Source organism: Pseudochaenichthys georgianus, unplaced genomic scaffold (genome assembly GCF_902827115.2).
Source record: "Pseudochaenichthys georgianus unplaced genomic scaffold, fPseGeo1.2 scaffold_745_arrow_ctg1, whole genome shotgun sequence".
Classification (NCBI taxonomy): Eukaryota; Metazoa; Chordata; class Actinopteri; order Perciformes; family Channichthyidae; genus Pseudochaenichthys; species Pseudochaenichthys georgianus.
Genome location: NW_027263296.1, coordinates 1 through 24543, shown reverse-complemented (window position 1 = coordinate 24543; position 24543 = coordinate 1). Strand labels below are relative to the sequence as shown.

The following is a 24543-nucleotide window of genomic DNA, read 5'->3' as shown; positions in this document are numbered from 1 at the left end:
GAACATCCGGCCCCCGGGCCGTATACGGCCCACGAGACAATTTGGTATGGCCCTCGAGGTAATTTATAAACACACGCAAAAAAGAAAAAAATTAGAGAAATTGAGACTGCAACAAAATTAAACAAGCGAGTGCCTGTTTTTCCTGGCCAAGGTCAGGGTCCTTGAACACAACACGAGCATAACATGTCATCACGTGGTATATATCTGTCTGACAGGGGTATAGTTCTGACGGAGAGCACCAGAACGCGGCTCCGGCACTACAGAAATTGCAGTACCCATAAGGAGCCGTACACATGCCGCAGTTTTTGCGTGGCTGTGTCTTTAGCTGAAAGCCCAGTGGCGATCTGCTCATCTGTCATACTGATCATACAGTCAATAACTGTGTTGTTATTAGCATCTGGTTAGCTAGCTATGCTAACGAATATAAGAAGCTTTTTCTCCAACCAGTGAGGTAAAGGCACATCTTTATATGATCATTATACACTGAACAAAAATATAAATGTTTTTGCTCCCATTTTTCATGAGATGAACTCAAAGATCAAGATGCTGATTAGACAGCATGATTATTGCACAGGTGTGCCTTAGGCTGGCCACAATAAAAGGCCACTCTGAAACGTGCAGTTTTGCTTTATTGGGGGGGTCTGGGGGGGTCCGAAAACCTAACCCTCACACCAGATACTGCCTGGTTTTCGGACCCCCCCAGACCCCCCAATAAAGCAAAACTGCACATTTCAGATTGGCCTTTTATTGTGGCCAGCCTAAGGCACACCTGTGCAATAATCATGCTGTCCAATCAGCATCTTGATATGCCACACCTGTGAGGTGGGATGGATTATCTCGGCAAAGGAGAAGTGCTCACGATCACAGATTTTTTCAGATTTGTGAACAATATTTGAGAGAAATGGTTATTTTGTGTAAATAGAAAATGTTTTAGATCTTTGAGTTCATCTCATGAAAAATGGGAGCAAAAACAAAAGTGTTGCGTTTATATTTTTGTTCAGTGTAGTTATACAAAAATAAGATAATAAAGTAAAAAGGTATAAAATACTATATGATGACAGTAATAAAAAGTTGTTATTAATAAACAAGAACACAGTTTAAAAGGGGAGTGATTTGTAAAATATCCATAAAGAAAAATAAATCTGTTTACAGTTCTGCTTCATATGGATGTTGAGAGATGTTTCCATAGATCTACTAATGTTGCTCTCAAAGTGCACCAGATTGATGCTTTTAACTTCAACATTTAAAAAAATAAATAAAAATCTTCCCGGGGTGTATGCCCCTGGACCCCCCTAGAGGAGGTTAGCCCCCCGCCCCGCCACTTAAATCATGTCCACATGGATAGGAAACTAAATACATTTGCACACATCTTGTGTCCATATCTTTCTGTTTTGGTGGTCATGCCACAACCGTGCGCGTGCGTGCGCGAGTCATGGTAAGATATCTGGATTAAGAGGTTGCTATTTCTTTGCACAGCATAAAAGAAAGGCGAAATGAATCCGTGATTTTAGTATTTTGAAGCAGAGGTCAATAACTTGTATACGGCCCTCGGAGGATATTGTAAAAATATAAATGGCACTTGAGAGGAAAAAGGTTCCGCACCCCTACCTGGAGAGCATCGCAAGGGCCCCCTCCACACATCCAATGGGGTGTTTCCATTGGATTCAAGTAATGAGTCAAATCTAACTCAGAATTTGTTGAATATTATTTTAATTTGGAGCCGGATGCAATAATTATCTCTGATAGTGCTTCTTATTCGTCAGGTGATTCATCGCTCTGATGGTGAAACAGAGTAGATTTCCTTCAGTACATTTCCAACAAGTTACAAAATGCTCCCTGCATTCTTTGCGTGTTCGGACAGAAAAGAGCCCGGATATAAACACCAGTGTGTCCCCACATGGTCCCGGATCCTCCTCAGTACATAGGAGCGAAGGGACGGCGGAACATGTCTTCAGTGGGAGCATCAGGACGTCCTAATAAAAACCAGAACACCTCGAGTCTGTAAATCATTCTCGCTGACAAGTTTCCCCACGCCTGTAACTGAAGCTCCTGCGGCAGATATCTACAGAAGAGCTATTTACACTCTGAGGAGGGACTAACGGAATACTTTAAAGACTTATCGAGGGACACGTGTGGACGATAAGACCCCGAGAGCAGGTAGGTGCTACTGCTAACTAACGACGTCTCATTTAAGTGTTTCATTAGGGTTCAAAGGTTTATTGGTGTGTTCTGAACCTGATCGTTACTGAGGTCGGGTTCACCTGCAGCTGTCACGTTTACTTCCTTGTGAATCAGAAGAGGCAGCAGTTTAGATACTTTTGAAGAAATCGTTAAACTGTCAGTCTGTAATCTGCCTAGCGACAAAGATAGTCTTGACTGAAGTTCAAGTAGTGTTGGAGCTATATATCTCTTTATATTATTTAATAGTTTAACATTTATTTTCTTGCTGTTTTATAGTGTTTATTGTAAATGTATTCTTAGTTAGTCTCATAAATTAAAGTAGTTTCAATGCTTTTATTTTGAAGGCATGTTTGGGTGATTAGAGCACCTGGTGTAATATCGGAGACATGTGGGAGCCGGAGCACTAGTAGGCAAACGGTTTTTTACCAGGGTGTTTCAAGCCAGCAAAAGGAAAGCCATAGGAAAGGCTTAAGGAAAGGGGATATAGGAAACCTCTTCGTTGTACTTTGTTATCAGAATAAAATGCATAACGGAGAATCTTGTCTCCTGGAGCATCGCCCTGCGTAAGATCTGCTAACTAGTGCCTCAGCGGCTGTATTATTTTAAGTTAATTATCTGTTTTATTTCTATATGATTTTGGCCGCTACAAGTAGTAATACCACAGTCTAAAAATACTCCATTGCAAGTCAAAGTCTTGTTTATCATACAAAGGGGAAACCTCAACAATTAAGGATGTTCTTGGGTGTATGGAGGTTTTCACCCGATACGCAGGTGAGTTTTAAAATCAGAAAGTCCGAAGGTTTTTGGATATTCTGTCTTTTGCTCGTTAATAGAAGTACAGAAAGTTGTGGCTCCACATTTAGAAACATTCCGCTGACTCGTCGCGCTTTAAAGGGGACCCATCATGCAAAATGCACTTTTTGATGTCTTTTATACATAAATAATTGTCCGCGTGCGTCGGGGAACTCACGCAGCGTCAGAAAACAAATGTATCAATTAGATGTATTAATGATAGACTCAGTTTCAAAAATAAACATTCTTAGTTCTTCCGTCACTACCAATACAACAACATTAAAAATAAAAGGTCTGTTTAATTGACGAGGTGAACAATCATCCATTTGCACTGGTCAGCTGATAATAATAATAATAATAATAATAATAATAGTCAGTTTATTGACTACATTTTGAATTGTAGAATGATTTCCGGCACTTTAAAACAACTTTTACTAAGTATTGCTTTTATTACTAGAAAGAAAGACGTTTGAGTCCCAACCAAAGTAATACATTTGAGTTAAATACTGTACATATATAATATAAAGTGTGTGTGTGTGTGTGTGTGTGTGTGTGTGTGTGTGTGTGTGTGTGTGTGTGTGTGTGTGTGTGTGTGTGTGTGTGTGTGTGTGTGTGTGTGTGTGTGTGTGTGTGTGTGTGTGTGTGTGTGTGTGTGTGTGTGTGTGTGTGTGTGTGTGTGTGTGTGTGTGTGTGTGTGTGTGTGTGTGTGTGTGTGTGTGTGTGTGTGTGTGTGTGTGTGTGTGTGTGTGTGTGTGTGTGTGTGTGTGTGTGTGTGTGTGTGTGTGTGTGTGTGTGTGTGTGTGTGTGTGTGTGTGTGTGTGTGTGTGTGTGTGTGTGTGTGTGTGTTGCGTCTCATACAAACGGGTCAATAAATCCAAAGTGTCTGGAAGAACTCTCCTCTTGGCAAACGCATGAGGAAACGGCACCACATGTGTGACTGCAGGGAAGGTTTAGGCAACATATTTTAATATCCTGAAGATAAAAAGCTGACTGAGGTATGAAAGCTCAGCAGATTCAGTTGTTGTTGTTTTTCAAATCATGACGGCAATTAGTTCCAGATGCTACAGATACATTTAGTAAATAATTAAATATGGGTATAGAGAGAGAAAGGCCCAGAATTAAAAGTAAATAAAGCTGTGGAACAAATGTGAGTAAAAATACACTTTTTCTTCTTTTAAATGGCTTTTAAAAAAACATGTGGGGTTTATTTTTCTCGTGTCAATCTGAAGATCAGGTAAATTTGAGATTTTTTTTAAACGGCAACACCTTCTACCCGCTCTAATGAGGTCGGAATGCAACATTTAAATATTTGAAAGAAAATACATCCAACAGAGACAGTCATTTTAAAGGTTCCTGCTTTTTTTTTGTTGCTCCATCTGATAATTACTCCGTTTCCTGTTGATGAGCCAGGTGAGCTGGAGACCAGGTGAGCTGTAGACCAGGTGAGCTGTAGACCAGGTGAGCTGTAGACCAGGTGAGCTGGAGACCAGGTGAGCTGTAGACCAGGTGAGCTGTAGACCAGGTGAGCTGTCGACCAGGTGAGCTGTCGACCAGGTGAGCTGTAGACCAGGTGAGCTGTAGAACAGGTGCGCTGTAGACCAGGTGGGCTGTAGACCAGGTGAGCTGTCGACCAGGTGAGCTGTAGACCAGGTGAGCTGTCGACCAGGTGAGCTGTAGACCAGGTGAGCTGTCGACCAGGTGAGCTGTAGACCAGGTGAGCTGTAGAACAGGTGCGCTGTAGACCAGGTGAGCTGTAGACCAGGTGAGCTGTAGGACAGGTGAGCTGTCGACCAGGTGAGCTGTAGACCAGGTGAGCTGTAGACCAGGTGAGCTGTCGACCAGGTGAGCTGTAGACCAGGTGAGCTGTCGACCAGGTGAGCTGTAGACCAGGTGAGCTGTAGAACAGGTGCGCTGTAGACCAGGTGGGCTGTAGACCAGGTGGGCTGTAGACCAGGTGGGCTGTAGACCAGGTGAGCTGTAGACCAGGTGAGCTGTAGACCAGGTGAGCTGTAGGACAGGTGAGCTGTAGACCAGGTGAGCTGTAGACCAGGTGCGCTGTAGACCAGGTGAGCTGTAGGACAGGTGAGCTGTAGACCAGGTGAGCTGTAGACCAGGTGCGCTGTAGAACAGGTGAGCTGTAGACCAGGTGCGCTGTAGACCAGGTGCGCTGTAGACCAGGTGCGCTGTAGACCAGGTGAGCTGTAGACCAGGTGAGCTGTAGGACAGGTGAGCTGTAGACCAGGTGAGCTGTAGACCAGGTGAGCTGTAGACCAGGTGAGCTGTAGGACAGGTGAGCTGTAGACCAGGTGAGCTGTAGGACAGGTGAGCTGTAGACCAGGTGCGCTGTAGACCAGGTGAGCTGTAGACCAGGTGAGCTGTAGGACAGGTGAGCTGTAGACCAGGTGAGCTGTAGGACAGGTGAGCTGTCGACCAGGTGAGCTGTAGACCAGGTGAGCTGTAGACCAGGTGAGCTGTAGACCAGGTGAGCTGTCGACCAGGTGAGCTGTAGACCAGGTGAGCTGTAGAACAGGTGCGCTGTAGACCAGGTGGGCTGTAGACCAGGTGGGCTGTAGACCAGGTGGGCTGTAGACCAGGTGAGCTGTAGACCAGGTGAGCTGTAGACCAGGTGAGCTGTAGGACAGGTGAGCTGTAGACCAGGTGAGCTGTAGACCAGGTGCGCTGTAGACCAGGTGAGCTGTAGGACAGGTGAGCTGTAGACCAGGTGAGCTGTAGACCAGGTGCGCTGTAGAACAGGTGAGCTGTAGACCAGGTGCGCTGTAGACCAGGTGCGCTGTAGACCAGGTGCGCTGTAGACCAGGTGAGCTGTAGACCAGGTGAGCTGTAGGACAGGTGAGCTGTAGACCAGGTGAGCTGTAGACCAGGTGAGCTGTAGACCAGGTGAGCTGTAGGACAGGTGAGCTGTAGACCAGGTGAGCTGTAGGACAGGTGAGCTGTAGACCAGGTGCGCTGTAGACCAGGTGAGCTGTAGACCAGGTGAGCTGTAGGACAGGTGAGCTGTAGACCAGGTGAGCTGTAGACCAGGTGAGCTGTAGACCAGGTGAGCCTCACAGCTAAATCCTGCAAATCTGAAAAAGTCACCAATTGAACCTGTTTCAATATGTTTCTATGTTTCTGTATCTAATGTTGAAACAAGATATAGATACATAAATGATAATTATGGTTGTTCACAATGACAACATGTTAAAGTTTGACGGACACAATGTGTGCCATGTTTATTATCTTAGTTGTGAGCTAGCATGCTAATATTAGCTAATTAGCATCCTGTAAAGCTTGGGAGTGTTTGAGTGTCTCTTTTGGTCATTTTGGTCATATTTTCTCGACATGATGATGGCGCTTGAATCAAGGAATGATTATCATCAGAAGAGGGACTTGCTCCACATTTTCATGACCAGGGGTAGGGGGTAGACATTAAGGGTACAATGCCACTGGCCCCGCCATTGTAACCACTGGCCCGCAGCATTCGTCCAAAAAAAATCGACTCTAATAATGAAGAAAATTAACAAATGTGTTGCAATAGTAATTTATGCACTAACTACATGACTACTAGTACTACAACATTTGAGTCATCAGGAGTGGAGTGCACCAGCTGGGCGTGACTCTACGTCCGACGTAGAACCGAAGGTTAAGATCAAACTAAAGTTATGACTAGTGCACCACTTAGACTTAAGCCCTGCATGCGCTGCGCCCGGGTGTAACTTTTACGCCTAGTATGGAGCAGGCGTAAATCGGAAAGACAGACTAGTATCCATAGTAACGTAAAACAGGCAAGAAGGATATTATTATTAACGATGGCAGGGCGTCTTGTTTACATGTTTAACAATGAAAGGGCATTAAGAAGAGAGAGAGTCGTCCGTGATCGAACAAACGCACTGGACGTCTATCCAGACAGTGAACTGATAGAGAGGTTTCGGCAGACGAGCCCTTTTTGATTTAGTCGAGGAGATCTCCCTCAACTCCAGGACGGATCAGACCCAACCGCTGCGCTCTCCCCAACCTTGCAGGTGCTGATTGCGCTCAGATTCTACGCGAACGGGGCCTTTCATAATACTGTGGGAGACATGATTAATGTTCATCGCACAACTGCATGTCGGGCGATAAGACACGTTTCATTGGCCCTCCAGCACCGACTTCTTTCTCCGTCCGTTCCCGCTGTAGCTCTGACAAATCCCTCTTTCTCTTTCGGGGTGCGGCCATTTGGGATTCCCCTTGAGTCATCGCTGACGCTGTGGGTGTGGGACTTCCCTCTTCTCTGCGGTCCTCTGAGTCTGTAAAATGGCGTTGCTTGGCAACAATGACTGTTTCGCGTGTATTCACGTGGACGTGCGTCTTAAGACCAGGCGCAGCCACGCCCGAGACGAGTCAGGCTTGGTGCACTCGGTGTAAATTCGAATCACTACGTCGGACGTAGCTAAGCCCGACGTTAGAGTTAAGCCCTACTTTTTTACGCCCATCTGGTGCACTCCACTCCAGGTCTTCCTCATTTTCCTCAATTGTTCATATTTGGTTTATTAAAATAATGATATTGTGGTCATTGTTAAAAAATGTCTGCTATTATGAGTATTATTATTTGTATAATGCGCTTTCTGCCTTCCTGTCATTAGGAGTTAGACATGTAATGGCTATAGATTAGAACCTTCATTATCCTAAACTGCTGAGACATTTCCCTCTAGATACCTTTTATATGTTCTACTCTTCACTTACTTGTCAGCATCGGTCGGCATTGATGTACAGATCCGACAGAAGACCTTGTTTATATTGGCATCATATTGAGAGGTGCAGTGACGCGTCCTGAAACCAGGAAGTAGCTGCTGGTTCCCTCGACAGAAAGCAATGGGATTTCTCCACAGGGTTTTGGAAAATAGCTGGAAATAAGATCTGTGGAAAACGAACCTGTTTGATAAATGCCCGTTTTCGAATCGTAAATCTACTCGATAGATTTGTGATTATAAAAGGGTTTTAGGACGCGTCACTGCACCACTCCATGGAAGCCAACTCCATCGATCAAGCTGGCTGAAACTTCCTCTCCCTCTTCTTCTCATGTCACTGTCCTTTAACTCCTCCGGTGACTTTCTTTTATTTGAAGATTGTTTTTTGCCCGGCGCTTGGCCGGTTACCGCGGGTATTAAAAACATTTTGGAGAATGGTTAGGAGGCGCGAAAGTCTGTAGTGAACGAGCGCTGCGATCCGCAGAAAACAGCTGTTTGCTTTTCACCCGACAACGGACTCACGAAACGCTATGTTGTAGCGTTAATAAACGAAACAATTTAGCAAAATTGCTAGTCAAAATACCAATACCACAAGACCATTTTTTTTTTTTAAACCAATATTTGTATTGGCCCGTGAGGCTAACCGAGTGGAACCAAGTGGAATTTACGGTATGCTGGCCCGGGGTGTCTACATAGTGTTTCCGGGCCGTTTATAATGTCGAGCCCAGATGACCATTCTTTTGAAAGTTGTTGAGATGCTTCAGTCTGGATTTATCTTGATCCAGCTCTTCTTCATAATGCATCTCTGAAGATTAAACTAGTGGACTAACTGTTTCGAAGTAAAACAGGGAGAAATATTAAACTTATGGCACAAAGTAAAGCAAAGTCCTAATCATCATTCATCAATGTGATGTCAAATATATAACCATAAATCACGAGGAGGCCATTTTCTGCAGAATGATGAGATCAGAAACTGTATTCAGCCGATTATACCTTTTTACTGACTTACAACTGTGACCAAAACGCTTCCAAACACAACCAGATGAATTGAACGGCTGCAGGAACTCAATCCGACCTCGTATCTTTCTTCTGACCTGCGTTTCTGCTTCTCCTCCTCACAGATCAGAACACCGTTTTCAACATGAACCAACTACAGTATTACAAACCTTTCTTCTCCGTCTTCCTCCCCTTGTTGGCGCTGCTTTGCTCCGTTCAATCCTCACCGCGGACAGACCCTCCGATCCGCCCCGATCACCCCTTCCTCTTCATGTGGAACGCTCCGACGGAACTCTGCGATCTTCGCTTCGGGATGCCGCTCGACCTCTCGCACTTCCACTCCGTCAGCAGCACCCTGAAGACGGCCACCAACCAAAACCTGTCCATCTTCTACACCGATCGATTCGGCCTTTTCCCCTACGTGGACGAAGACACGGGCGAGATGTACGACGAAGGTCTACCGCAGCTCGTCGATCTGCAAGAGCATCACGAACTAGCCGAAGACGACATCGAGTACTACATCCCGTACGATCACCCGGGCCTCGCTGTGCTGGACTTTGAAGAATGGAGGCCTCAGTGGGTCAGAAACTGGGGCAGCAAGGACATCTACCGGCAGATCTCCATCGAGACGGTGCAGAAGAAGAACGCATCGTTGTCCGAAGATGAAGCGGAAGACCGGGCGAAGATCGTGTTCGAACGCGCCGCCAGGAAGTACTTTATCCGATCTATTCGCATCGGGAAGAGGCTGAGACCCCACAGACTCTGGGGTTATTATCTGTACCCCGACTGCTACAACTACGGCTACAACAAGGACATGGAGGGCTTCACCGGAGAGTGTCCGAACATCGAGAAGGACCGGAACGACGAGCTGCTGTGGCTTTGGAAAGAGTCCACGGCGCTTTTTCCCTCCATTTACCTGGAGCTGGTGCTCAGGGACTCCCAGCAGGCACGCAGGTTCGTCCGGCATCGAATCCAGGAGGCCATGAGGGTCTCGAAGCTCCCCAACAGCTCCTACTCCATCCCCGTCTACGCCTACATACGACCCGTGTACAAAGACAGCATCGACGACTACATGTCAGAGGTCAGACACACCTGGGGTCGAACATTCAGACTTTTAGACACACAATTTCTCTGATATATTCTCATCATTTACGTCATAAAAAAGGCTGCAAGTAAGGTTGTGCTGAGTGCAATTATTGAGATGCTACCAGTGAAGAAGAACTTCAGCAGTAGTGAAAATGACATACTATTAAACATACTATCATGACATACTATCTCCTGAGCGTCAGAATAGGTGTACCAGGAAATCAAAAAGCATCTAAGAGCAGCATGTATTTCCATTCAGGAGATAAATATCATTCAAGGGGTTTTTATTGTCTTAATTGACATCTTTCTGCACGAGGCCTTGTTGAATGTTGTACATATGAATGTTAAATGCTGGTCTCTGATTGGTGGGCAGTTGTCGTCTGTCCTTATTAAGTGTTTGAAGTATATTAAACTGCATCAAACCAAAAGTACAAATTCCAGAACCAAATGTAGGAGTTTGTAGAAACTCTCTTAGAAAGGACTTACTCCGATCAACTGTTATCGAAAAAGACGGCCAGTATTCTATTAGAAGTCGTTTTTCTCAGGAAATAACGAGTATCCTAAATAAGTAAAATGATTATCGCTCTTTAAGGGTTTGCACTCTTCCAGTTGGTAACTTCTGCCGTTCGTATGGAGGAATATTCCCTGCTCGTCTTTGATGTTTGGTTTTACTTGCAGCTCGATCTGGTGAACACGATCGGAGAAGCGGCTGCTCTCGGTGCCGCTGGCATCGTTTCCTGGGGAGACATGAACGTCACCGACTCGGAGGTGAGACGTGGCCTCTCGCTGTGCGTTTTTGGGAACTTATTTGCATCGGTTTTACCAGCAGTTTAAAATCAGCTTAGCAGCTACGCTATTCTTTGTACATATATCTGTAGGGAGTGATGAGGCTGAAGGCCGTCTCGATTCTCAATCTCTCCTGAGTAACCTGCCATGGCATTGACTTTGAACACGATGGTGTGGATTCCTTCTCTAGTGTTGTCTAAAAGAGCACGTAGATGTTGTGCCCTAGCAGGAAGTGGAGACTGCTGCTGCTGCTAGTGTTAATTTCGTCAGCTATTTTTTTATTTAGTTTTAGTCCTGTGTTAAATTTCCTTTTTAGTTTTAGTCATATTTAGTCACCTTCATCCTGTTTTTATTTAGTCAAGTTTCAGTCGACTAAAAGTCTGAGCATTTCAGTCTTATTTTAGTCAAAGAAAACTAATTATTTTAGTCTACTTTTTGTCAATGAAAACGGTTGAGTCTTCTTTAGTCATCAGATTATATAGAACATTTCAGTCAAACTAGTCGAGCCACTGTAGCAAATCCTTACAAACTGCTCAGTTAACACTCAACATTCTTCTGTTTCTTTTTGACACCAGCAAAGAACTCACTGCTGATCCCACTTTATTTAACTTGGGAATAAATGATGATGATAATTAACATTTAAAGCGTGCATTGTCTCACTGAACTGACTGCATATCCCTCAATCCTCCAGGACTCGTGCTTGGACGCCCGCCTCCACCTGCAGGAGGTGATGAACCCGTACATCCTGAACGTCACCACGGCGACGCGTCTCTGCAGCGACGTGCTGTGTCAGAGTCGCGGTCGCTGTGTGAGGAAACGATGGGACGAAGACGTCTTCCTGCACCTCGACCCGCGGAGATATCGGATCCATCGACGGCACCGCGGGGGGCCGCTGACGGTGAGCGGAGGCTTCTCGTTGGACGACGTTAAAACATTCAATGCGAGCTTCGACTGCATGTGTTTCAGCGAGGCTCCGTGTCGCTTTGTGTCCACGTTTAACGCCATCCAACCGCAACGGATCGTAGTGACCACGAGGAACAGGGGAGCAGATAAGCCCCGCCCCTTTCTGCTGGTTACGATACTGCTCAGTTTGAAGTGCGTCGTCACGTGGATTTAAGTTAAAAACACACACACCTGAGATACAGGATGAGGCTGCAGGGAGTAAAAGCATGTTGTTTAAATCTAGTTAAGATAAGAGAGAGCTTTATTGATCCCAAATTGGGAAATGTTACTTTGCATTAAAGATATTAATAATTGACCTTCGACAAATCTCTCACTCATTCGCACTACTTTTTTTGGGGGGATATGCATGTGAGAGAAACTCTTACTGATTTCAGATTTACCATGACAATAATAATAATTACTATTAAGGGTTTATATTGGCACATCATTTGCATAAAAACTATTTGAAAATGTTTTAAAGGCTTGATTCCTCCTTGTGGTCCCGAGGTCGAGGTTGAAACACCGGGGAGCCAGGGGCTGAAGTCGAATAGTCCATTTAGCGTGAAATGCCCCGGAAGTCCCTCAGCGGCAGCCGTTCAAAGTCTCTAGAGATGATCGTGTCACTACCCGATCTGCAGCTCTGCCCGATCTGCAGTGCGCATGTGCGAGATGGTCCGCCATATTGGAGAACTCCGGACGGCAACCCAAGTAGGACACTTGACACAGTGGCTTTTGGCAAAGCTCAAAAGGAAAACTCGAGAGAGATGAGTTATTAGTACAACGTGACTTCACTATTATTTAACAACTATTTTTATTGGGTTCTTTTATTTGGGGTTAAGTACATTGTTAGAATAAGTGAGAAATGGATTTTTCAGCCATATGCCATACGTTTTTGCACACATTCACAGTAAATATTTATTCAGTATGATAGCTGCCAAAAGCCACTGTATCAAGTGTCCCTCTTGGGCTGCCGTACGGAGTTGTCCAATATGGCGGACCATCTCGCACATGCGCAGTACTGATCGGGTAGTGACGGATAGGAAAGGAGGTTTCAAACTTTTTTCTTTTTTCTATTTTGTTGTGTTTACATCGTGTATAAGGGTTTTCAGTCTGTGGCTACAAGTATGGTTTTATTGTCTCGTGCTTTTACATTCGTTTATTTTTGTCCAATTGGTTTTGTCTAAATGTATTTATGCTGCTTTTGTATATATGTATTATATGTATTATTATACAGCACTTTGGTCAAATCTGTTGGTTTTAGATGTGCTATATAAATAAAGTTGGATTGTTTCTAAACTATCAGTACATTAACACAGATATTCATAATCCCCCGGGGATGGATCCCAATCACTTTGGTGAATAACATTTCTCTTCAGCGCCACCATGAGGTTGATGCGTTTGGTTAACACTGAAAGCCACCAAACACTAATTACAGCACAATATAGTCGATCAAAAGTTAATCAATTCAATGTTTAAGATGGTAAAGGTGGACAGTAATAACATACTTGTTTTTGTTTATTTCTAATTGCGATAATCAAACTACAACGTTTTCAAATAAAGGTAAAAATACAATACTTGCCAAAGTAATAACAGAAATACTCAATTAAGTACAGGTGCTCAGAAGTACTTGAATACATGTGCTTTGTTACTTTCCTCTGCGTTTAATGGACAGCAGCAACAGTCTGAGCTGCAGTGCATGTTGTTCTCCAGCAGAGGGAGCCACTGACTTTATGAAGAAGGGTTTACTGACCAACAGATGCAAAACACACAGACATCCGGAAGACAGAAATATACTAAGGATGCACTGGACAGAATTTCAACACCAACCTTCATTGGTTGACATACTTACGAGAAACAAACCTTATTGTAGCGGCCACAATCATATAGAAATGAAACATTAACTCAAACACTGGCACCAGTTAGTGGATCTTACGCAGGGCAATGATCCAAAGTCCAGACAAGAATCTCCGTTTGTGCATTTTATTCCAATCCGATATCATTAACAAAGAACAATGAACAGGTGTCCTATGTTCCTCTCCTATGGCTTTCCTTCTTGTGGCTTAAAACACCCTGTCAGTGTCAACCTGTTGAGCCCTGAGCCCGTTTTCCAGGTCTCAGGCTCGAAAAGGACATTCCCAGAACAAATGACAATATCTTCACTTCCAAAAGGGGTAAATTAATCATCTTTTTTCTCAAAGTAACGATAAACCTGTGAGTTGGATCTAGAAGTGTCATCAATATAGATGTTTTTTTATTTTAAAGTAAATTCAGATGGAATATAGTAAGAAAATGTAAATTATTGTGTCCGTCCAAAATAAAAAACATTAGCCTACTTATAGTGAAAACCACCCTTGAATTATGGGATTGGGATAGTAGACTAAAAGCTTTAGGAATCCAAACTTTAACATGTAATAAGTACCCTGTATCAAGATTGATGCAAAATAAGTTAAATTTGACCTTTTTAGAGAGATTTAGAAAACCCCACTTCTGGGCCATTTGGGTGCATTTTCCATAGGCTTGTTTGAGACAAGCGAGACCTGCGCAGTTGCGATCGCCGTCTTGCTAGTGCGTTGCACTATTGTCCGACTTGCTCTGGAGGCTCGCCTACATGAGACGCTCGAGATACCAGCGAGTCGTTTCCCATCAAGCATTTCGCTTCCGCAGCCCCTGGAGAGGAACTGCGCCGCCGCGCCTCGCCACGCCTCTCCACGCCTCTCTCTGACGGCCCGTCCACACAGCGGCGTGCGTTGACGCTTGCCGGCGGGCGTGTCTGAAACTCGACCAACAACCAATCACATGAATCTCCCGCCCCTGACACACAAGCAGCGGTTTGATTGGCTAGAGCTTGTACTGGCATATGATTCGATTGGCTGACGCCTCGCCGAGGCGTCAAAAGTTGAACATTGCTCAACTTTTGCAGCCAGCTACGCTCCGCGTCGCTTCCCACGATGCATTTCGGCTAAAAGTGACGTCACCCCATTCAAAGTGAATGGGGTGACGTCAACGCACGCCGCTGTGTGGACGGGCCGTCACTCTCCACGAGCTGCGGAAGCGAAATGCTTGATGGGAAACGGCTCGCTGGTATCTCGAGCTGAGCGCTCATTGGTGGTTTTTACCACGTGCTGCTGATGAAGCTCTCCCATTGGCTGGCAAAAGTTTGTTGTTGTTTTGTGTCAGTTTTACGTCGCCACATCCATTCCCATTTTTCATCATTGTTCCACAAAGTTTATCATCATGAAATTAATATCTATATATTTTATACTATACTTGCACCGCTTACCGTTTTCATACTTTATATATCTTAGCATATTCATACACACTGTTCATACTGCTCACAGGCTGATATCTAGTGTATTCATACACACTGTTCATACTGCTCTCAGGCTGATATCTAGTGTATTCATACACACTGTTCATACTGCTCACAGGCTGATATCTAGTGTATTCATACACACTGTTCATACTGCTCACAGGCTGATATCTAGTGTATTCATACCCCACTGTTTATTCATCATTCAATTCATTCTATATGTTATTCTGTAGATTGTGTACATTACTTTTCACTTTACTGCTTGTTGCACCTGGTTAGAAGCTAAACTGCATTTCGTTGTCTCAGTACCTGTAATCTGTGCAATAACAATAAAGTTGAATCTAATCTTGAGCAGGAACTAATGATTTAACGATTAAACACGTGTGCATTCTTTATAAATGCAAACCGAGTCAAGCCGACTCCGGAGGTGGCGGTATGCACCTTAAAGTTGTTAGGTGGGTATGACACATTAATAGGTTTTTAAATGTTAAGAAACCCTAAGTTTCGTGAAAAAAAAAAACCGCAGCCCCCGCGATATATAGCTCCAACACTTATTCTTACATTCTTTGTGTTGATTATTTAAAAAATCCATAAAGTGACCAAAACATGGATTTCAAAGTTGCTCATGCCCGGAGATGAAGAGGCTGCTTTATGTTTTGTATATTTCAAGTGGGAACCAGTGGGAATGTCTAGTCTTAGCATAACTTTGTGTACAGAAGACTGGAAACAAAGTGTAACAACTAGCCTTAGCTTAGCGTCATGAAAGATATCTGCCCCCAGCACTGAGAAACATTGCATTTGGGTAAAGACAGTATTCATTGTAAAATAAAACACATTCTGAACTATATGCGGAGCTCGGTTCTGAAACACTCTCATTGTTTGAGATGAGAACGACCGAATTCCTGAGCACAGTGAGATTTTCTGTCACAACATGTTTGGCTTCATCTCACGTCCTCTCATCCATATTCAGGCATCAGCTGCTCCACAGAGGACTCCAGTATCTGAAGAACAGCCCACTGTTGTGAGCCCGATGAATATTTCATGTCTCCTCCTGGTTTCACTGCCGTTATGTGGCTGGAAACATTTCTACAGCAGTCATTGTGGCCTAATTAAAAGCTGTTGTGTTATCGGCGAATGCTGGCTCATCAAAAGTTTGACTGTTGATACATCGTTACGTCCGGGCACAGACATCATTGAGTATATTCACTTTTGAGTATTAGGCTTTGAGATCCTGTTAAACGAATAATAACCATATTTCTCCATGTGTCACAATCTTATGAAGGACCCGAATGCAGCACTCGAGAAACCAAGGAGTATTGGTAATGTACTTTATTGGTAATATTATCAGAGCAGAGGGATACCGGCAGAACGGTATCAGCCGGAGGAGGTGCAGGCAAACGACCCAGAGGACAGCGGGCAGAAGGTGAGTGAGGGCCGGGCAAAGGGTCAGGGAGCAGGCGAGGCAGGATAGTCCAAGTACAAAGTACAGGCAGGATCAGCAGGTCGGGGACAGGCAGGGTCGGAACCAGGTAGGCGTCCTTCGTTGCGGGAAATTTCGAGGCTGCACATGTGTAGACTCCGCGGTCTTAAAATCCCCACAATGCTTTGCGCACGGACCAATTTCCATTTAAGGCGGGGCCTCGCATATGATGCACACCTGTTCCCCCATTCTTCGTTTTCCGAGGCTAGGAAGGATTCTTGCATCGCTTCTGAAGGACCTGACTCGGAGGGACTTGTCCTACCAAGGAAGCGTCCTCGACATTGACACTATGTAAATAGGGCTTATTTTAAGTTAACAATTCTTAGTCTTAGAAGAATATACTCTAATAAAAACATCTAGATATACATTAACAGCCATTCTTCCTATAAATCCCCCGAAATGCTAATACCTTTAATGGACCTTCAAGTTTTAATATTGCAACAAGTGAGTTAACAAAATGACTAAGAAATTAGGAAGGACTTTACTGTAGGGATGGATTAACGGAGAGACAGATTACTCACCCCCCACCACTCTCTACTCTGAAGGATAAGTGTTTACACCTTTACGTTCCTCCTCTCCTGGATTTGGGCTCTCCATAAATCCATTATCTGTGAAGGCGAGGTCTAATGGTGGCATTAAAGACATCCAGCCATTATCTAGACTGATACCCCGTTAAGCTAAAGTGATGTTTACAGGCGAGGTCAAAGGAGGGGGTCTCTAACATTACTATTCCTATTTTTGTATTCTTATTATCTTTGTGCTCATACTGTACTAGGAATGAGTCCTAAAACCCTAGAAATTAGTTAGCATCTAAGCATGTCTGGTTCCACTGTTTCAACAGTTTTGTGAACATGTTTTTAGGTCTGTGGTTAAAACAAGGTGAAGAGATTTTAACATTTGGTTCTTTAAATTCCCCACTGGTGGATTTAAAATAAGCGGTTTGTCAAACAAGTGTCTAAACGAGACGACTACATGTCATCACGCCCAACATTAGTCGCCTTTAGCTTAGCGTTGGTGAAGTCATGTGACCGTGCTGTAGTTCCTTTATAGCCCATCATTAGCCTCCTTTAGCTTAGCGGTGGTGAAGTCATGTGACCGTGCTGTAGTTCCTTTATAGCCCAACATTAGCCACCTTTAGCTTAGCGGTGGTGACGTGAAGTCATGTGACCGTGCTGTAGTTCCTTTATAGCCCAACATTAGCCACCTTTAGCTTAGCCGTGGTGACGTGAAGTCATGTGACCGTGCTGTAGTTCCTTTATAGCCCAACATTAGCCACCTTTAGCATAGCGGTGGTGACGTGAAGTCATGTGACCGCGCTGTAGTTCCTTTATAGCCCAACATTAGCCACCTTTAGCTTAGCGGTGGTGAAGTCATGTGACCGTGCTGTAGTTCCTTTATAGCCCAACATAGCCACCTTTAGCTTAGCGGTGGTGACGTGAAGTCATGTGACCGTGCTGTAGTTCCTTTATAGCCCAGCATTAGCCTCCTTTAGCTTAGCGGTGGTGACGTGAAGTCATGTGACCGTGCTGTAGTTCCTTTATAGCCCAACATTAGCCACCTTTAGCATAGCGGTGGTGACGTGAAGTCATGTGACCGCGCTGTAGTTCCTTTATAGCCCAACATTAGCCACCTTTAGCTTAGCGGTGGTGAAGTCATGTGACCGTGCTGTAGTTCCTTTATAGCCCAACATAGCCACCTTTAGCTTAGCCGTGGTGACGTGAAGTCATGTGACCGTGCTGTAGTTCCTTTATAGCCCAACATTAGCCACCTTTAGCATAGCGGTGGTGACGTGAAGTCATGTGACCGTGCTGTAGTTCCTTTATAGCCCAGCATTAGCCTCCTTTAGCTTAGCGGTGGTGACGTGAAGTCATGTGACCGTGCTGTAGTTCCTTTATAGCCCAACATAGCCACCTTTAGCTTAGCGGTGGTGACGTGAAGTCATGTGACCGTGCTGTAGTTCCTTTATAGCCCAACATTAGCCACCTTTAGCATAGCCGTGGTGACGTGAAGTCATGTGACCGTGCTGTAGTTCCTTTATAGCCCAACATTAGCCTCCTTTAGCTTAGCGGTGGTGACGTGAAGTCATGTGACCGTGCTGTAGTTCCTTTATAGCCCAACATTAGCCACCTTTAGCTTAGCGGTGGTGACGTGAAGTCATGTGACCGTGCTGTAGTTCCTTTATAGCCCAACATAGCCACCTTTAGCTTAGCGGTGGTGAAGTCATGTGACCGTGCTGTAGTTCCTTTATAGCCCAACATAGCCATCTTTAGCTTAGCCGTGGTGACGTGAAGTCATGTGACCGTGCTGTAGTTCCTTTATAGCCCAACATTAGCCACCTTTAGCTTAGCGGTGGTGAAGTCATGTGACCGTGCTGTAGTTCCTTTATAGCCCAACATAGCCACCTTTAGCTTAGCCGTGGTGACGTGAAGTCATGTGACCGTGCTGTAGTTCCTTTATAGCCCAGCATTAGCCTCCTTTAGTTTAGCGGTGGTGACGTGAAGTCATGTGACCGTGCTGTAGTTCCTTTATAGCCCAACATAGCCACCTTTAGCTTAACGGTGGTGACGTGAAGTCATGTGACCGTGCTGTAGTTCCTTTATAGCCCAACATTAGCCACCTTTAGCATAGCCGTGGTGACGTGAAGTCATGTGACGTGCTGTAGTTCCTTTATAGCCCAACATTAGCCTCCTTTAGCTTAGCGGTGGTGACGTGAAGTCATGTGACCGTGCTGTAGTTCCTTTATAGCCCAACATTAGCCACCTTTAGCTTAGCGGTGGTGACGTGAAGTCATGTGACCGTGCTGTAGTTCCTTTATAGCCCAACATTAGCTTTTGACTTAAAAATCAATAACGTGGTGTTAATATGTGGAGATTATCCTGCTCAAAAAGTGTAAGTATCATAAAAACGTGTTATTTTCAACAATAATTAAAAATCGAATGGAGGAATCCCATTGGCTTTGAGGGAACCAGGGAGATGCCAACATAGTGAATATACCCAGTTGAATACACCCAAACAGCTGATGTCTGTATAATCTGCTCTTCAGATCAGGGGTGCTTGGGGGGAATAAGAGCTTTATTGTCCCGATTCTTCTCCTTTGTTGGGGATTGCAGCAACATTTCTAGGTCACCGGCTGTGCCTGAACGCCCCGCTGCCCAAACTGATTCCCCCCCCCCCACACTCCACCTCCCCATATTTCACCCGGTACTGTCAGGGGAAACACGATCAGGAAAACTCTCGCAGCAACAACAGCAGCTACACTTCTCCTGTGTTCTGTCACAGCAGAAACATCATGGCTGCTGTTTGAAGAGAAAGGCTCTTTCATGGTGATGATTGGGCGGTCCGGCTCTCAGAATCTTTCTCTGTTCACATTTCTCTTCGGGATTATCTTCAACCTTTCACCCAGATGTCTCAATCTGAGGGGTTAAACACACATTATTGTCCTCGCATAATTATGGTGGTAAGAGCCAGATTACTCATTCGAAATGTGGTCAAAACTATTTGTTGCTCTGTTTGATATTTGAATATTGGATTGCATTTGTTTATCCAATCTGACGTTTTATACTTATATATACTGACTATACTTTGTGGAGTTTTCCTTTTCCTGTAGTGTGTTATATACTCTCGGTTTTAGTGCATGTAAATGGTCTGCAAAGCTATGATATACACCTGAACACCAGCAGGAGAGGACTCTTTAAAGTAGAGACACTACATACTGATATACACCTGAACATCAGCAGGAGAGGACTCTTTAAAGTAGAGACACGACATACTGATATACTGAACATCAGCAGGAGAGGACTCTTTAAAGTAGAGACACTACCTACTGATATACACCTGAACATCAGCAGGAGAGGACTCTTTAAAGTAGAGACACTACATACTGATATACACCTGAACATCAGCAGGAGAGGACTCTTTAAAGTAGAGACACTACACACTGATATACACCTGAACATCAGCTGGAGAGGACTCTTTAAAGTAGAGACACTACATACTGATATACACCTGAACATCAGCAGGAGAGGACTCTTTAAAGTAGAGACACTACATACTGATATACACCTGAACATCAGCAGGAGAGAACTCTTTAAAATAGAGACACTACATACTGATATACACCTGAACATCAGCAGGAGATGACTCTTTAAAGTAGAGACACTAAATACTGATATACACCTGAACATCAGCAGGAGAGAACTCTTTAAAGTAGAGACGCAACATAATGATATACACCTGAACATCAGCAGGAGATAACTCTTTAAAGTAGAGACACTACATACTGATATACACCTGAACATCAGCAGGAGAGGACTCTTTAAAGTAGAGACACTACATACTGATATACACCTGAACATCAGCAGGAGAGGACTCTTTAAAGTAGAGACACTACATACTGATATACACCTGAACATCAGCAGGAGAGGACTCTTTAAAGTAGAGACACTACATACTGATATACACCTGAACATCAGCAGGAGAGAACTCTTTAAAGTAGAGACGCAACATACTGATATACACCTGAACATCAGCAGGAGAGAACTCTTTAAAGTAGAGACGCAACATACTGATATACATCTGAACATCAGCAGGAGAGGACTCTTTAAAGTAGAGACCCTACATACTGATATACACCTGAACATCAGCAGGAGAGGACTCTTTAAAGTAGAGACACTACATACTGATATACACCTGAACATCAGCAGGAGAGAACTCTTTAAAGTAGAGACGCAACATACTGATATACACCTGAACATCAGCAGGAGAAAACTCTTTAAAGTAGAGACGCAACATACTGATATATACCTGAACATCAGCAGGAGAGGACTCTTTAAAGTAGAGACACTACATACTGATATACACCTGAACATCAGCAGGAGAGGACTCTTTAAAGTAGAGACACTACATACTGATATACACCTGAACATCAGCTGGAGAGGACTCTTTAAAGTAGAGACACTACATACTGATATACACCTGAACATCAGCAGGAGAGGACTCTTTAAAGTAGAGACACTACATACTGATATACACCTGAACATCAGCAGGAGAGAACTCTTTAAAGTAGAGACACTACATACTGATATACACCTGAACATCAGCAGGAGATAACTCTTTAAAGTAGAGACACTACATACTGATATACACCTGAACATCAGCAGGAGAGGACTCTTTAAAGTAGAGACACTACACACTGATATACACCTGAACAACAACAGGAGAGGACTCTTTAAAGTAGAGACACTACATACTGATATACACCTGAACATCAGCAGGAGAGGACTCTTTAAAGTAGAGGCACTACATACTGATATACTGAGCATCAGCAGGAGAGGACTCTTTAAAGTAGAGACACTACATACTGATATACTGAACATCAGCAGGAGAGGACTCTTTAAAGTAGAGACACTACATACTGATATACACCTGAACATGAGCAGGAGAGGACTCTTTAAAGTAGAGACACTACATACTGATATACACCTGAACATCAGCAGGAGAGGACTCTTTAAAGTAGAGACACTACATACTGATATACACCTGAACATCAGCAGGAGAGAACTCTTTAAAGTAGATACACTACATACTGATATACACCTGAACATCAGCAGGAGAGGACTCTTTAAAGTAGAGACACTCCATACTGATATACTGAACATCAGCAGGAGAGGACTCTTTAAAGTAGAGACACTACATACTGATATACACCTGAACATCAGCAGGAGAGGACTCTTTAAAGTAGAGACACTCCATACTGATATACTGAACATCAGCAGGAGAGGACTCTTTAAAGTAGAGACACTACATACTGATATACACCTGAACATCAGCAGGAGAGGACTCTTTAAAGTAGAGACACTACATACTGATATACACCTGAACATCAGCAGGAGAGGACTCTTTAAAGTAGAGACACTACATACTGATATACACCTGAACATCAGCAGGAGAGGACTCTTTAAAGTAGAGACACTACAAACTGATATACTGAACATCAGCAGGAGAGGACTCTTTAAAGTAGAGACACCACATACTGATATGCACCTGAACATCAGCAGGAGAGGACTCTTTAAAGTAGAGACACTACATACTGATATACACCTGAACATCAGCAGGAGAGAACTCTTTAAAGTAGATACACTACATACTGATATACACCTGAACATCAGCAGGAGAGGACTCTTTAAAGTAGAGACACTCCATACTGATATACTGAACATCAGCAGGAGAGGACTCTTTAAAGTAGAGACACTACATACTGATATACACCTGAACATCAGCAGGAGAGGACTCTTTAAAGTAGAGACACTACATACTGATATACACCTGAACATCAGCAGGAGAGGACTCTTTAAAGTAGAGACACTACATACTGATATACTGAACATCAGCAGGAGAGGACTCTTTAAAGTAGAGACACTACATACTGATATACTGAACATCAGCAGGAGAGGACTCTTTAAAGTAGAGACACTACATACTGATATACTGAACATCAGCAGGAGAGGACTCTTTAAAGTAGAGACACTACATACTGATATACTGAACATCAGCAGGAGAGGACTCTTTTTGTATGTTGCATTGGAAAATCACACAATCTCTGTTTTGCACCAAACTAAGCTTTTTCTGTTGTTTAAACTTTTTATTTGTGTCTGTTTTTGAAGCTGTTTTGATGTTTTCGCCGTGCGACGAAGGAATAAAAGACGTTCTCCTCACCTTCCAGGACGAGGGCTTTGGTTGCCGTGGAGGCCTGGCTCCTGTCCACCAATCAGAGGTTAGCGATCCCCCCCCCCCCACCCTGACCGACATTAGTCTGAACCCAGAGTGCATGCTGGGAGCTTTTGGAGAAGGTCAGTGATCAGCCTGTACCCGGCGCCCCTTTGTCTCTGAATGAATGGGGCTGTCTAATTACCGCCTTGTTTACAAAAGACTCAAAACACGCCGGTTCGATGCCAGAGAGCGAATCAACGCCAAGTGATTAGGGAAGAATGTGGTTTACGCACAAAGAGTCCCCTCCGGATGATTGTGGGGCTGAATGCAATTAGACAAGAATGTTATGTCATTATGCAAATCCACTTCTACAGGAGTTATCTCAAATTATGGGGAAAAAAACCTGATATTTGACCAAATTTGACTGTAATTGTATCATTTGAAGAACAAGAATCTTAATTTCCTGAAGCATCTGAGTGAGTAAGATATGCGACGGTATGTCCACTAAGAAAACGAGGCGTTGAAATGTTGCATCTCAAATTGAGAGAGGACAGGAGACACAAAGGGACAACAGAGTACAACTGGACAGAGAAGAGATTGGAAATGAGGTCGGAGCTAACGATACAAATAAACCAGAAACAGATGAACATGAATACTGCCTTCTCAAGAGTGTCGAAAGTACAAATATTAAGGTTTTAAAATACTCCACTACAAGTAAAAGTCCTGATTTAAAAATTGCAATGATTTGTATTACAGCGATGCATTCGGTCGTAAAAAAAACCCGTCTGATGCTCAGAGGGCCAGGCGGGCATTCTGTAAATTCCCCCAGGCGTGAATCGGGTCGTTTTCCACATATTACCCTGTTCTACTTTTCTCCGATGAGCAGGAAGGCTTCGGGCTGTAACGAATGACCTGTATGTTCAGCATGTTTACAAACATCCATATCGTCTGTTTTAGAGCCACCGACAGCGAGAGGCCGAGAACTGAATCCCACCTCTCAAGGATTAAGAAACTGTTTATACATTCTATAATTAAAGAGGTCAAATTCTGCTTTTCGTGGTCTTCCCTCTCCTGTATAGTGTACTGTGTTCGGTTTGTGTGCATGTCAATGGTCTGCAAAGGCTACATTTAATATATTCTCATGCTACTGCTCACTGACACGGTTTTAAAGACATTATTCTCAAACGTTTTGCTTTTGAAACATCTTCAAAACCACATATTCAATCCGGGATTTCAACGTTATTTGGCGTTCGGTATGACCCCCATCAGAAAGCTAATTCTTCCACCTCTGTGTTTCTAACGTCCCTGAACAGGAAGTGTCTGTCAGCGTCAGACTGCAGCGGTTCAGAGCAGAAAGAGTGATTGAGCCTGATGTTTCTCTGCAGACTCCATCCCTCCTCCCCACAGTGGGAGGCGAGGACAATGGCGTACTGTCTGTGCGGCGCGCATGTTGACGAACCGATGGCGAGAGAAAAACCAGTCCAGGGTGACTTAGCAAATGAACTGCAACTGTAGCTTTTCTATTTAAAGGTCAC

At 44.0% G+C, this 24543-nt stretch overlaps 1 protein-coding gene across 3 annotated transcripts; it reads left to right on the top strand.

Moving 5' to 3' along the window:
• The first annotated feature begins 1892 nt into the window (after positions 1–1892).
• LOC117444186 (hyaluronidase-5-like) lies at positions 1893–11826 on the top strand. Of its 3 annotated transcripts, none has more exons than XM_034079849.1 (4): positions 1893–2157; positions 8822–9777; positions 10461–10550; positions 11260–11826. In XM_034079849.1, the coding sequence occupies exons 2-4, from the start codon at positions 8842–8844 to the stop codon at positions 11683–11685; spliced, it is 1452 nt and encodes a 483-aa protein (XP_033935740.1). In that variant the 5' UTR covers positions 1893–2157; positions 8822–8841; the 3' UTR covers positions 11686–11826. The 3 variants fall into 3 exon arrangements, with proteins under 3 accessions (XP_033935740.1, XP_033935739.1, XP_033935738.1); XM_034079848.1 differs by lacking the exon at positions 1893–2157 and adding an exon at positions 2650–2952; XM_034079847.2 differs by lacking the exon at positions 1893–2157 and adding an exon at positions 4281–4399.
• The last annotated feature ends 12717 nt before the right edge of the window (positions 11827–24543 follow it).